The sequence below is a fragment of the Cricetulus griseus genome, chromosome 7, assembly GCF_003668045.3.
Source record: "Cricetulus griseus strain 17A/GY chromosome 7, alternate assembly CriGri-PICRH-1.0, whole genome shotgun sequence".
Classification (NCBI taxonomy): domain Eukaryota; kingdom Metazoa; phylum Chordata; class Mammalia; order Rodentia; family Cricetidae; genus Cricetulus; species Cricetulus griseus.
The window spans coordinates 123,050,038-123,064,537 of record NC_048600.1 but is presented as its reverse complement, the minus strand read 5'-3'; the positions used below and the strand labels follow the sequence as shown (position 1 = coordinate 123,064,537).

The following is a 14,500-nucleotide window of genomic DNA, read 5'->3' as shown; positions in this document are numbered from 1 at the left end:
AGTATTTGTGGGAGTAGAGAGATAACTTAGTGATTAAGAGCATTGGCTGTTCTCCCAGAGGATCCAGATTCAATTCCCAGCAACCAACATGGTGGCTCACAAATGTAACTCTTGTTCAAGAGGATCTGATGCTCTCTTCTGGCCTCCACAGGCACCAAGCATTCATGTGGTGCACATATATTAAAAATAAAACAAAACAAACCAACTCATACACATAAAATTTAAATAAAATAAAAAGTTTAAAACAATGAAAATGGAAATGTTTATGTGCTCAGGACATACCTTGGGTGTTAAGAATGCTTGTCTCGCATTTATGGAGCCCTTGGTTTGATCCCTCGCACAGTAACAACCAGGTGTTATGATGCACTCTGTAATCCCAGCACTTCGTACTGGAGGCAGGGCAATCAGAAGCATGAGATCATCCTTGGGCTGCAGAGTGAGTTAGAAAAGAATGACTTGTTTGCCTGTGTTTTATTTTTAGTTTTTGTCCTGTTACATAAAGAACAAGTCCATATGTTAAGTGTGTTAATAATAAGGAATCTGCATTTTTGTAGAAATACCTTTCATTGACCAATTATCCCCAGTACAATATACTTGAGTTTTCCATGCTACTAATTCTATTTTAATACAACTGGCTTCTCAGAGGAAGAACAAAGTCCTGTGTTTGTGAGACAAGGTCTTAGATAGCCCAGCCCAGCTTGAATTTTATGATTTTTCTGTCTAAGCTCCCTTAGTGCTGAGATTACAAGCCAAGTGACACCATTCCCAGCTAAGCTTTTATACTTAATTATGTTTTGTAAAACTGATAGTAAATGAATTTATGGGGCAGAAAAATAATGAAGAATTACTTTATGGAAAATAACATTACTTTCTTAGTATTAAAATATATGACTGGTAGTGCAGTTAGTGGAATAACATAAACTGCATATGTGAAGCCAGAGTTCAATCGCTAACACCCACCAAGATACTAAATAAGACAAGTTGCTTTTAAATATCTTCATTACAACAAACATAAAACAATTGGATTCCGGCCCCCTCTGGTATGGTGAAAAACCTGATCTATATAGCCTTGGTTCTGTTGGAAAAGCAAGGAAATGATGATTCAGTCATAAGCTGTTACATATTCTTCTCTTAGCCCTACCTGCAGTGTGTACTGTGGATTTTCCTCATACAACACTATGAGAAAAAACATGGAGGCAGATCATTAAGAAAGGATCCCTTTTTCAGGTTAGTTCATTTTTTTAAACCTAAGTTTTAAAGTTTTGGTAAATTTACAGAATTGTACAACCATCACCATAATTTTAAACACCAATATAATTTTAAAACAATTCCAGCTCTCCAAGTAAATGTAACTATTAATAGTCACTTTCTTATATTCCTTCCCATGCCTCTAGTCCTATGCAATCACTAATCTCGTTTGCCTTTTCTGAGCATTACATATTACTGGAGTTACAGATAGCATGTAGTCATTTCTTGGTTTTGTTGTTATGCTTTCCTTCCTTCCTTCCTTCCTTCCTTCCTTCCTTTCTTCCTTCCTTCCTTCCTTCCTTTCTTCATTCCTTCCTTTTCAAAATAAACATTAATGTGTAGTGTCCTTCACACATTTACTGCATGTTCATTCTGGATATTCTATAATGCATATAAAATATTTTTTAAGAAAAGAAAAAATATGTTTTGAAAATTTAAGCCACTAAAGACTTGTTCTATAATGTATTTAAATAGTATAGTTACCTGCTTTTTGCTGTTGAAAAAAGTCAGATTGTTAGGAATTGAATCATTCATCTTTTAATACGTTTGTATTTATTTTATATGCACATGCCTGTTTGCTTGTTTGTTTGTGAGTATGCATAAACCGCAGAGTGCATGGGGGTCTTAGAGAACAGCTAGCAAAAGCTATTGTCTCCTTCTACCCTGTGGGTGTCAGGGACTGAATTTAGGTCATCAGGTTTGGCAGCAGACTTTTTTTCCTGTTGAGCCATCTCACTGGCACAATAGTTTAGGATTTGAATAGCAAATTATCTAGCACATTTACATTTTAAAAATTGGTTCCATTGTATTTATATTATTGAATTGTAAAAATTGTTTGTGTATTTTGTATATGGTTATGTTAAATCAGGTATTTTCTCTAAACTTCAGTATCTTCCCTAGGTTATTTTAAAATGAAATTATTTAGTGAAACATGGGGATTTGAAAGGGAACAGAATCGAACACAGGATATGGTTACTAATGGTATATTTATTAAAAAGAAATACTCACACGAGAAGCTGATAACCAGATTGGCACTCTGAGAAGTCCTGTCTCAGATGAACTCTGAAACCCAATCTGAACCCCTAAAGAGTGAGAGCCTCCTTCCCAGTTCTTTTATCCCATCCCTTCTGCATACCTGTGACCAACTGGGTGTGGTCAGTGCTACAGGTATGCGGGATTACCCCCTACATTTCCCCTTTTAGTCTAAAAAAAAGATTTAGACTTGAAACAAAACTAAATTGTGTACAAAATGTCTTAACATATGTAAGAGCATATATACATAGAAGATGAAGGATAATTCTATACCAAACATTGTAAGTAGAAAGAAGACTTTACACAGTAAATTTGTGATATACAAATTATACATACAAGCTACATCATACAAGGATCTGTAACAATGTAAGTTGTCTATAGCTAAAATCACTAAGGTAAATCACAAGAAGATATAATAATCTACCTATATCTCATCCTAATTGTCTCTATCCCATCTAAACTCATCTGAAAGAGATGTCCAAGTCTGAACACCTCCTTCCAAACCCAACCCTAAGCAATAGAAAACTAACCCTAAACAGGTGTACATTATCCTTTAGTGTCAACAGTAGGGAAAGGGGAGCGTAGTATTCTCAGTTACTTCCTGCTGAAATGGACAACGAATCTCATGGGATCCTGTAGGAAGAAAATTTTAGAGTAGTGAAAGACTTATGTGGACTAGCTACAACATTTGTACCCAGTCTATGTTTGGCGGGAGATGCTTGATTGAAGTTCTTGATTCAGGTTCTTACATTGATTGAAGTTCTTATCTGAAGCTCTGGCCAGAGTGTAATTAGAACATGTGCCATCTCAGCTAGCTGCTCTGGAGTTGTCTAGAGTGGTGTAGTCCCAAACCAGTTTTAGATTGGTGATTGTCAGTTCAAACACATGAAGTTGGATCCAGTGGAATTGATGAAGTGGGGCCCGATTTTCTTTCTGGAGACTTCAAAGATTGCTGTTGGGAAATTCTTTATTCGCTGAGGGGGACTTAAACATTAATGTCAGCACAGAAATTTTAACTTTTATAGGTTTGCATACTGGGAAGGGCAACAATAGGAAAGATAATAATTATGAGGGAATTTAGACCTTTAGAGAAACAACCAAGTATAGACAAATGACAGTCCCTAGATTTTGTCATCTTCTGTGTTACATCAATTTGCTTCTGAATTTTGAATTTTGTTTTAACAACACTCTTGGATTTAGAGGAGAGCCAAATCCAACTCTAAAGCCAGCTATGGTTTAAGTGAATTGGGACTAGGTACTAGGAAATAAATAGAAATAGATTCTTGTATAGAAATAGTTTTAAAGTTTACCACATGATAGATTCTCCTTTGTTTGATGGTTCTCTTTTGGTAGCTGTCCTCTCTTAAATAAGTATCTACATGTTCAGTGTCTTCTTGCTTTTTGGAGACAGGCTTTTCTGTGAAGACAAGAACAAAACACTCCCCTTTCCTTTGTGAGGTTTCTATACAATTCGTGGGATATACCTTGGTGGATGACCTGTCATTTCTCCTCATCGAGAGGTTTCTCCTGTTTGATCAGAATCTTGATCAACTTTGATGGTATCCAAAGCTTTTCTTCTCCTTTGGAAACAAAGGAGAAACCCCCTTTTTTACTCCCTACATGTATTGGTAATAGCCAGCTTTCGGTTTGCCTTTAAATACCTGTCACATTTGTGTATTTGCAGAGTACTAATATATAGAAACACTGGACAGTTAAATGTGTTGTGCTTCCTGGCTTTATAGCTCTCACGTGTGTATATACTTGCTAAGTATTAAAGCCTGTAAATGCTGGACACTTTAGGTAATAAGTGTGTGATGCGTATAGTTCTGGCCTCAAATTATTAATTTATGCAAACACTGGGCAGTTTAGATGAGTGTGTGATGCTTACTAGTGTTATAGTTCTGACCTCAGATACTGAGCAGCTTAGGTCTGGCTCTCCTTAGTCCCCCTTCGTATTTCTACTGATATTTATGGGGCATATTCCTATATCCACAGAGATAGTCTTTCTAATACATCAACCCTTTTGTTTTCTGATTCTCCAAACCAGTCAGGGATTCTCTGCTCATTATCACCCACTTAACTTATGTCAGAGCCACTGGCATTCTTTTAATTTTTAAATAATCTTTTTTATTTATTACTTCAAAAGTTTTTGTATTAATAAATTAATTAATTTTCCCAGCCTGTTCACAGTTTCCCCTCTCTTCCTCTTCCCCTTCCAGTCCCTCCCCACAACTTCCTCCCTCCCCTCTATCCACTCTCTCCCCCTTTCCTTCAGAAAAGTGCAGTCCTTCCCTGTATATTAGCCATGGGATATCAAGTTGCAGTAAGACTGGGTACCTCCTCTCCTATTGAGGCTAGATCAGGCAACCCAGCAGGAGGAAAGGGTCCGAAGAGCAGGCAGCAGAGTCAGAGACAGTTCTTCCAGGAGTCTCTCAAGAAGACAAAACCACACAACTGCAACACATGTGCAGAGGGACCAAGTCAGTTCCATGCAAGTTCTCTGGTTCACGGTTCAGTCTCTGTGGGCCCTCATGAGCCCAGGTCAGTTGACTCTGTGTGTTTTCCTGTAATGTCCTTGGCTCCTCTGACTTCCATAATCCTTCATCCCCCTCCTCCATGGGATATCCTGAGGTCTGCCTAACATTTGGCTATGGGTCTCTGCATCTGTTTCCATTAGTCGCTGAGTGAAGCCTCTCAGGACAATTGGGCTAGGCAATAATATATGAGTATAGCAGAATATCATTAGGAATCATTTCATTGACTTTTTTTGCCAGTCATATTTGGTCCTATCCTAAAACCACTCCCATAATTTCTGTGCCACCTTTGTCCCAGCCTATCTTGTAGTCAGGGCAGATAATAGGTCAGAGGTTATGTGGTTAGGTCTCCTATTTCGAGGAGTCTTAGCTAGGAACACCCGTAGCATGAATAAATAAAAGACCCAGAGACAGATACTGGGGTTCAAGCTTCAAGCTGAAGATCAGAAAAGCAAAGCAGCAGGGCACTAACTCTCACTCTGCCTCAGACTGAAAGGTGATCCTGGCTCCACCAAACCTTAGATAACTACCTCTCCTCAGTGTGGCTAGAGAATCCTGAGAATTCAATGTCTTCATATCCTCTTTGTAGCTGGAGAATTAATGCCTGATAGTGAGACCTTGCTCCTGTCTTATATACCTCCCTAATGCTGGGATTGAAGGCATATGATCCCAGGTGCTGAGATCATCTTTGTGTGAGCTATTTCTCTTTAGGACTTGATCAATCTTGTGTAGATCTGGGTGGACTTGGACTCACAGAGATTCATCGACCTCTTAATCCTGAGCCCTAGGATTGGCTGCTGGGATTTTTTTTAAATTAAAGATTATACTTTTAAAATTTATGTATATGTGTGTATGTTTGTGAATGAAAGCCAAGGCCAAAAAGGGCATCCGATCCTTCAGAGCTGTAGTTATAGTGTGTTTTGGGCCTCCTGATGTGGGTGATGGGAACCAAACTCATAGTCTCTGGAAGAGCAGTTCATGCTCTTAACTGCTGAGACATCTCTTCAGCCTCTGTTTGTTTGTTTATTTGTTTTTCCTGTGGAACAACACCTTCAACATATTCATTATATATTATAATGTTGAATAAATGAATGGATTTGAATAATGTCATTTAAGCACTAACAATCAGTGAAAAATACAATTTGTAATTTTACTTTTCAGATGTAACATTAAGTTTCATGTTGATGTTCTTTTAAAACCTTTTTCCCAGGTAGTGCCTAAATTTCTTGATATTTTAATTATGTACCCATCTACTATTTGTATGTATCTAGGACCCTCTCACAAAAGGCCAAAAGTAAGAAGTTTCCGGAACCACCAGTCAATGAGGATGAAGATGAAGATGTCAAAGCTGAAAGACTGAAGGTTAAAGAACTGATGAGCTGCCAGTGTTGTGAGGAGGTAACTTGTTTATTATTGCTAAGTCATATTAGGTCTGAAATGGTAAATTACCAAAGGCATAGGAATTAATAAGACATACTTTTCAGAGCTAGAGAGATGGCTCAGAGGTTAAGAGCACTTGTTGCTCTTCCAGAGGTCCTGAGTTCAATTCTCAGCAGCCACATGATGGCTCACAACTATCCATAATGAGATTTGTGCACTCTTCTGACCTGCAGGGATACATGCAGACACAACACTGTAGACATAATAAATAAATCTTAAAAAAAGAAATACTTTGCATTGCATATGAATATGATATTTATTTGTACACTGTCCTCCTATGTAAGTGAATATAGGTCTTGAGATATATATATGAGATATGAGGCATCTAATTTATAACTCTTTAAAATCTATTTTGCTTATTAGAAACCAGCCATTATGGTATGCAATTTGCATAAAGAATATGATGACAAGAAAGATTTTCTTCATTCAAGAAAAACAAAGAAAGTAGCAACCAAATACATCTCGTTCTGTGTGAGAAAAGGTTGGTATTTATTTTTCTTAAGTAAGCTTTCAAAAAAGTAATTTCCATTTTTAGTTTGACTTTAATATATAATTTTTCTCTCAATTTCTATAGGAGAGATCTTGGGACTGTTGGGTCCAAATGGTGCTGGCAAAAGCACAATTATTAATATTCTGGTTGGGGATATTGAACCAACTTCAGGCCAGGTATGATATGTAAGAGTATGGGCTAGGTCTAATATAGCATATTTTTCATTAAGATAACTTTACTATTGAAAAATTAGGAATTTGATGGTCAAACTTCATGTGTTTTAGTATTTTTAGTATAGACTTATAAGATTAAGATATTTTGGTCCGCTGTGAAAGTAATACAAATGGTGACTTACAAATTAATTTCTGTAGATATGCAAGTTAGTCTTGACCCTGTCAATTAGTCTTCAGTTGTAATATGTCACTTACCAGTTGGGAGAACCCCCATCATCTATGTACTGTTCTCCTTTCCTGTTTGTTTTTTCCCTTGTCCTCTTCTCACTAGACAGACAGACTCACTGTTCTGCTAATAATGAAAAGGAATAGTTTTTTCTTTGAATTTTTCCTGAGCTGTTCTTCATGTCAATTATACACTATATCCAAGAAATACAAAGGACTTATTTTGCTTAGCTCAGACTTACTTTGCTTAGCTCATTGGTTTAAATAGAACCTTTTAGTGAAGCCCCATAAAGATAGTACTTAAAATTGTGGCTTGATTTCCCACCCAACAGTGTAGAATTACTATCTCTTGTGGCTGTATCTCTAAGCTCTGACTTAGCTATGCGAGTCCTGGCACCTTTAAAAAGTAACAAGTACTGTGGCTGAGGGAAGGAGTTTAAGTAAATCTACTTACTGTCTCCTTCACAATACAAGTTAAGCAAAGATACTAAAATGTGGTTTACATTCTTGTAGATATTTCTAGGTGATTATATTTCACATTCAAATGAAGATGATGAATCCAGTAAGTGTATGGGTTACTGCCCTCAGACAAACCCACTGTGGCCAGATATTACTCTGCAAGAACACTTTGAAATTTATGGAGCTGTGAAAGGAATGAGTTCAAGTGACATGAAAGAAGTAATAAGTCGGTAAATTTGTTGTCTGGAGATTGCTTTTGTTACATGGGGGCAGGAAATTTTATTTTTTTTCAAATTTTAAAATAAGCACTTTTGTAGATTATAATTTTCATAGAAAAGTGGTCATCAGTTTTCATGTATTCTTTACAAAATTCTGATCCCTATGAAAAAGGCAACTCTTTATTTCTGTTTTTGTCTGATTCATTGTTATGTTTTGAGATAGCTAGCTTTGGATTGAGAGATCTGCCTGCCTCTGTTCTTAAGTGCTGGGATTAAAGACAGGTGCCAGCATTGCCTGGCTCAATTTTCCTATTTCTAGTTATAAGAAGAAGGTACCCATAAATGATATGAAAGTTAAGTGAATCATTTATCAAGACAATTAATTTGTTTAAAATGATATAAATTAGAGATTTTTCTGACCTAATTATACTAAACTACCTAAGTGACTCTTTTAGAGAGAACAATGTTAGTGATTATGCATAATTTATATTTTTATTAAAACAGATCCAGGTACATTAATTTTGTATTGACCATTTTGCAGAATAACAAATGCCCTTGATTTGAAAGAACATCTTCAGAAAACTATAAAGAAACTACCTGCAGGGATCAAGCGAAAGGTACTTTTTACTAGACAACAAATGGCATCTATTTTATTAGTTCAGTGCTTTCTCCTCTCCAGACAGACATCCTCAGAGTGAAGTCTTAGTCCAGTTTCCCTTTCTTCCGTCTAGCTGTGTTTTGCTCTCAGTATGCTGGGGAACCCACAGGTTACGCTACTGGATGAGCCATCCACAGGTATGGACCCCAGAGCCAAACAGCACATGTGGTGAGTATGACACTAAAGACACTTGTCACAGTGCATTATATCATGGTTTACAGAGACAGTCACAGTATTTAGGGTCATTGTGACTAATAGCTTCCTGTTAGTAATGTGTACATCTTGATTTTATAAAATAGTAATTAAATATTTAACCTCTTAAAAGTTTTATATCTTTGTAGAAATGTTAATGATACTTTATATACTACAGAACAGAAATGAATATATAAGTGGTTATTAAAATAACTAATTCTACTTTCTGAGTTAATTTTGAAAGATTTTTCCCTAGTCATTTAATGGTAAATTACATTTTTCATAATATTGTTTTGAACTTATGTTGTAATTCATTGTAGTAGTTTAGAGAACTAGTTGATTAAATTTTTAGTCTTTAATTTCAAAGTTTATAAAGTATAGGGTTTGATTTAGATGTATATTATTTTATGAGTATGCAGCTTTTTATATCACAAAAAATCATATTTTATCATACATTGATTCACTCCTTCATGTTTTTGTACTCTCTCTCTCTCTCTCTCTCTCTGTTCTTGCTGGGGATTGAGAGTGAGCTGCTGTGCATTCTAAGCAAGTGCTGTGTCTCTGAGCTGTACACTGGCCTGGTTATTATACTCTAACCCCATGTAGACTTTAGAAATAATGAAGTTTCTTTGCATTTGTCAAGTTTCAAAACTAAAGAAAAGTCAGAATAGTCATAGTTTGGTAGGATATAATAGCTTACAACAATCGATATTGGGTAAGTTGTAGTCAAAAAACTCATTTCTATTAGCAGACAAGTGTATTCCTCTTAATTTTTTTAATATTTTGTAGGAGAGCTATCCGAACTGCATTTAAAAACAAAAAGCGGGCTGCTCTTCTGACCACTCATTACATGGAAGAGGCAGAGGCTGTCTGTGACAGAGTGGCAATTATGGTGTCCGGGCAGTTAAGGTATATGTTCAAGCAGCATTCCTATCAGAGAAAGAGAATTGAGGATATATTTTGAATGTGATCTTTTAAAAACTTAGAAAACTCTACATTATTTTGAAATGTCAAAATGTATTTTTCTTTTAGTTTTTATTGTAATTATTTTCTATGTAATTTCTTGGAAATACATAATTTTTTAACAAAATATGTCCAACTACCTGTATTAGTATGTTTTCATGCCTAGAGGTAGTTTTGAAGTATAATACAAAGTATAAAATAAATATTTGAGTTCATATTTACATAAATAAATAATTGATTGAAGAAATAAATGTGTGCAGTGAGGCAAATTTTCCTTACACCATGATTTCAAATAATATATGTCTATATTGTTCCCTCAAAGGAAGTTTACCCTTTCCTGTCCCAGGTTTATGCTGGATATAATCAATTTTCCTAGAAAATTGAGTAAGGAGAAGGGAAAATTGTTAAGTTCACAATTGAAAAACTTTAGATAACTTAAGTAAGCAGTGTGTGCAGATACTGCTATACTGAGCATCCCTGAAAATGATACACTTGCGAGAAACATGCTTCAGATTGTGATTTTTCTGCCAAAAAGTCATAACCCTATTTTAACATGAGGAAAATACCAAACACAAATTGAAGGACATTCCAACAAAACATCTGATCAGTATTTTTTTTAAAGATTTTATTTATTATGTGTACAGCATTCTGCTTCCATGTATATCTGCACACCAGAAGAGGGCACCAGATCTCATAACAGATGGTTGTGAGCTACTATGTGGTTCCTGAGAATTGAACTCAGGACCTCTGGAAGAACAGTTGGTGCTCTTAACCTCTGAGCCATCTCTCCAGCCCCTTATCAGTATTTTTTTATAAACTATACAAGTCACGAAAAAGAAGGAATGAGTCATTAACTTTGGAAACTAAAGAGACATAACAACTAAATACAACATGAAATAATCCTGGAACAAAAAAGATATTAATGGAAAACTAGCAAAATCAAATAAACCCTGCTCTAACCTCAGCTAAATTTGTATAATGTAGATTGCTTGATTTTTGACAAATTTGAAATAGAAATAGAAGAAGAAAATATTAGGTAAAATGAGACTAGAGAATATGAGCATGCTGCATGATGTTTACAACTTTTTCTATACATGTAAAAGATTCCCAGAGTCATTTTATAAAAAAAATTTGGTAGAGATTTAAGAAATCATTCTTTGAAATTGTCAAGCCATTTTAGCTCTTCTTTTAAAAATTACTTCAGATGTATTGGCACAGTACAGCATCTAAAGAGTAAGTTTGGCAAAGGCTACTTTTTGGAAATTAAATTAAAGGACTGGATAGAAAACCTGGAAATAGACCGCCTTCAAAGAGAAATCCAATATATTTTCCCAAATGCAAGCCGCCAAGAGAGGTAACAACTTTTTAAATATATTCAATATTTTTATAGAGTAGACATCATTAAAGATTATATTTTCAGTTATATTTCTACCTATGTCTTTGAGTATCTTATTGATGTGTTATATTCTCACCAGTACTGGACTATGCTGTCAGAACAGACATTTGTATCTACTTTAGGGTTATAATTACATGGTATTATCCTGTCATTTTGCACAAAGTTTTAGGAAAATGAATATCAAAGTATATTATTAATATTTGAAATTGAACTTAAAAATTTAAGCTTTAGCTTTTGAGCATTCACAATATTTATGCTTTGCATTTTCCTGTATTTTATCTTTGTTTTTCAGCTTTTCTTCTATTTTGGCTTATAAAATCCCTAGAGAAGATGTTCAGTCCCTGTCACAATCCTTTGCTAAGTTGGAAGAAGGCAAGTAGCATTTGAGAATATTGTAAAATAGTTTTCTAGTAACAAAAGGACTTTATTTCAGAAAGTTTAGGACTGGGAGCCAGATTATTGTTGCAATTATAGCAAATAAAATAATCATTCATTCTTTTATTCTAAGTAAATATGAATGTATGTGTAAATACATATATATATATATATATATATATATATATAAATAATTAAAAAAGAATTTGTCAGGAATTTGAGAGAGAATGTGGGAGACCCAAGAGGACTTGAGGGGAGAGAGGGGGTGGAATAATGCAAATTCAGTACTTAGCACATAATTCTCAACAACATAGAAATTTGAAACATAAAATTTTTATCATTTTTGGTGTGGATTCTGAATAGGACAAAAGTTACTTTTATCTTAAATATCTCCAAAATAGCTGTAGACTAATTATTAATTCTGAAATTTTTACTTTCCTGGTAATGTCTTTATTGTAAAAGGAATAATATACTAACAGAATTTGGTATTGGATTGGATTGCACAGGGATATGAAGTGAATATAGGAAAACTTATGATGACCAATGTTCAGAATCTAATTTAAGAATTAGAACAGGATATAGTAGAGTTTTGGAGAATGGGGCCTAGAGATCTGACACCATAAGAAAAAAAATAATGAGGAAGGAGATACAGAAGGAAAAGAGGAGATAACTTAGAAAATGTCAAGTAGGTCAAGTAATTTGATCCTGATTGCTTACATCTGAGGGTCATCAGTGGGCATGGGAGAGAGAAAAAGAGGAAGGCTGAGGGAAATAACATTTGGGCAGCTTCATTTTGAATATCTTGTTGACAGAATTTTAAGAAAACAGATTAGATACCTTATCAGTTATTGCCATTTCGTTCTTTAAAAGTATCACTAAGTAAAATGCTGTTTTTGCATTTTAATAGCAAAACATACTTTTGCCATTGAAGAATATAGCTTTTCTCAAGCAACACTGGAACAGGTACTGTAAAGTTAAATTAGAAAAGATTACTGTATAGTATTAGCAATCACTTAGGTTTATATTGTAGAAACTGTGATGTTATAGACATTTAAATGATATACTTAAACAATGTATGTATGTGTGTATTGATTTCATGTGTGAGTATGGGTGTACAAGTGCCACAAAGAGTCAGAGGACAACTTGTAGGAGCCCGTACTCAACCATGTGGGGTTTAATGATTGAACTTAGATCGTTGGGCTTGGCGACAGATATCACTGAGCCATCTCAACATCCCCGCTTATAATTACAACTTTAGCTTCCTCTTTGCTTTTTGTTCAATTTTATTTTTAAAGCACCTTTAATTGAAAACTCATGTTATTTACATTTATTGAGAATAGTATGATGATTTGATATATATATATTATTGAATAATTAATTCAAGTAAATTTTATCTTAATTTTGAATAGCTTTTTATTCATCTTTGTAAATACTTGACTCATTCCATATTAGGATACTTGAAATTGTTTAAGCGATTTTAAATTACTTTATGACAGTACTACTTGATATATTAATCAGAAAATTTATTAACTCTCTAAGTATGTGTTTGTCTTTGTATCTAATGGACAAAATTTAATTTGTTTGAATAATATCAATACCAATAAATCTCTTTGGATACTTGTTAATATAGTTAGTTATGGCATTGTATCATGTTTGTCAATTAAAAGTCCTTTGACTTATAGAATAGTTAATTTTTTTCTTTTCCTTTTATCTAGGTTTTTGTAGAACTTACCAAAGAACAAGAGGAAGAAGATAATAGTTGTGGAACTTTAAACAGCACACTTTGGTGGGAAAGAACACAGGAAGATAGAGTAGTATTTTAAATGTTTGTTTCTCATTCTGCTTATTGACACTGCATTTATTTATCCTTTTTATTTTAACTGATTTTAAAAGTTTATTACTTGAATAGTAATTGAAGAAACATGAAAGCACTTGGAAGTTTTCCTACACTTAATTTATATGCAATGGCTGTGTTTTTGGTTTTCCTTTAAATAAATTTGTGTGTGATTGTCAACACGCATGTTTATATCTGAAGTATATTGAATGTAGCCTATATGCCATATTTTCCACTTTTCATGAAAACACTATTTCTCAGTTTATGTCTTTAAGAAATTATGAAAGGATAATTCTGAATAATATAAGTTTATACTATCTTGCATAATTATATAATCTTCCAGTGCTAATTAAAAATACCAATATGTTAACTAACATATAGAAAAGAGAAATAAGGCAATGAGGAAACTTTTGGCTTTTCCTTTATAATTTGTAAAAGAAACTCTTAGAGGAAGTTGGCATCTGTAAAAGTTCAGAAGTTAAGGAGTATATCCACTAGGTGATAGTCAATAATCATAGTAAGTAAAGTGAAACTTTAGTAAGTGATTTTCAGTATGGGTAATTAGATGTTTCAAGTTATATTTCTTTTGCCTACATTAAAATTCATGTGTGTTTTGGTGACGGTAATTCACAAAAAGATTATGACTAGTGTCTTAGTATCTAACAGTCTGGTTCTCTGAAACTACAATGGCAGATGTCTGTAGAGGTAGGAGAATTAGTCTCTACCTTCCCCCAACTCTCAATGAAGATTAAAAACAACAACAACAACAACAACAACAAAATTGTTGCCTTCCTCACAAATGGCACACTTAATTTTATTGTTAGATAAGAAATTTATTGTATAACTATTTCTTTTGCTAAATTTTATTACCTGATTCTCTCTTGAGTTTTAAGTAGATCAACAATATATTTCTTTAAAAGGTCACCTTGCAGTCACCTTGGAGCATAGTAGAATACAAAAATCAGAGTTTCACTCTTATGAGAGAGTTAATATATGATATGATAATATACTTAGAAATATTATATGACTTATGGACAGGTATACTAATATAAATGAGATAGTTGATACTATATTTCAATCTGTTTATAAAGTGTTAGCTTTGCAAAAAACAAGTATATTGTGATGTGACTCATTACAGAGACATAAAGAACAATAGCAAGAACAGAAGGGCTTGCTTCCAACTTACTTTAAATAGTAAAACTTTCAGTGAAGCTATTAATTATTTAATGTTGGGAAGACTTAATGAACTTTTAGTCCTGTTGG

The 14,500-nt window shown here is 34.1% G+C and overlaps 1 protein-coding gene across 4 annotated transcripts in view; it reads left to right on the top strand.

Moving 5' to 3' along the window:
* Positions 1 to 14,032, top strand: part of Abca5 (ATP binding cassette subfamily A member 5) — a 64,002-nt gene extending 49,970 nt beyond the window's left edge. For 3 of the 4 annotated variants that reach the window (XM_027425790.2, XM_027425789.2, XM_027425792.2), the window contains exons 28-39: positions 1,136 to 1,227; positions 6,086 to 6,212; positions 6,618 to 6,735; positions 6,829 to 6,920; positions 7,656 to 7,831; positions 8,361 to 8,436; positions 8,551 to 8,645; positions 9,459 to 9,578; positions 10,837 to 10,986; positions 11,321 to 11,400; positions 12,311 to 12,366; positions 13,119 to 14,032. In XM_027425790.2, the coding sequence (XP_027281591.1) occupies positions 1,136 to 1,227; positions 6,086 to 6,212; positions 6,618 to 6,735; positions 6,829 to 6,920; positions 7,656 to 7,831; positions 8,361 to 8,436; positions 8,551 to 8,645; positions 9,459 to 9,578; positions 10,837 to 10,986; positions 11,321 to 11,400; positions 12,311 to 12,366; positions 13,119 to 13,226 (1,290 nt within the window). In that variant the 3' untranslated portion in view covers positions 13,227 to 14,032. The remainder of the gene's footprint in view (positions 1 to 1,135; positions 1,228 to 6,085; positions 6,213 to 6,617; positions 6,736 to 6,828; positions 6,921 to 7,655; positions 7,832 to 8,360; positions 8,437 to 8,550; positions 8,646 to 9,458; positions 9,579 to 10,836; positions 10,987 to 11,320; positions 11,401 to 12,310; positions 12,367 to 13,118) is intronic. The other variant, XM_027425793.2, reaches the window with a different exon arrangement.
* The last annotated feature ends 468 nt before the right edge of the window (positions 14,033 to 14,500 follow it).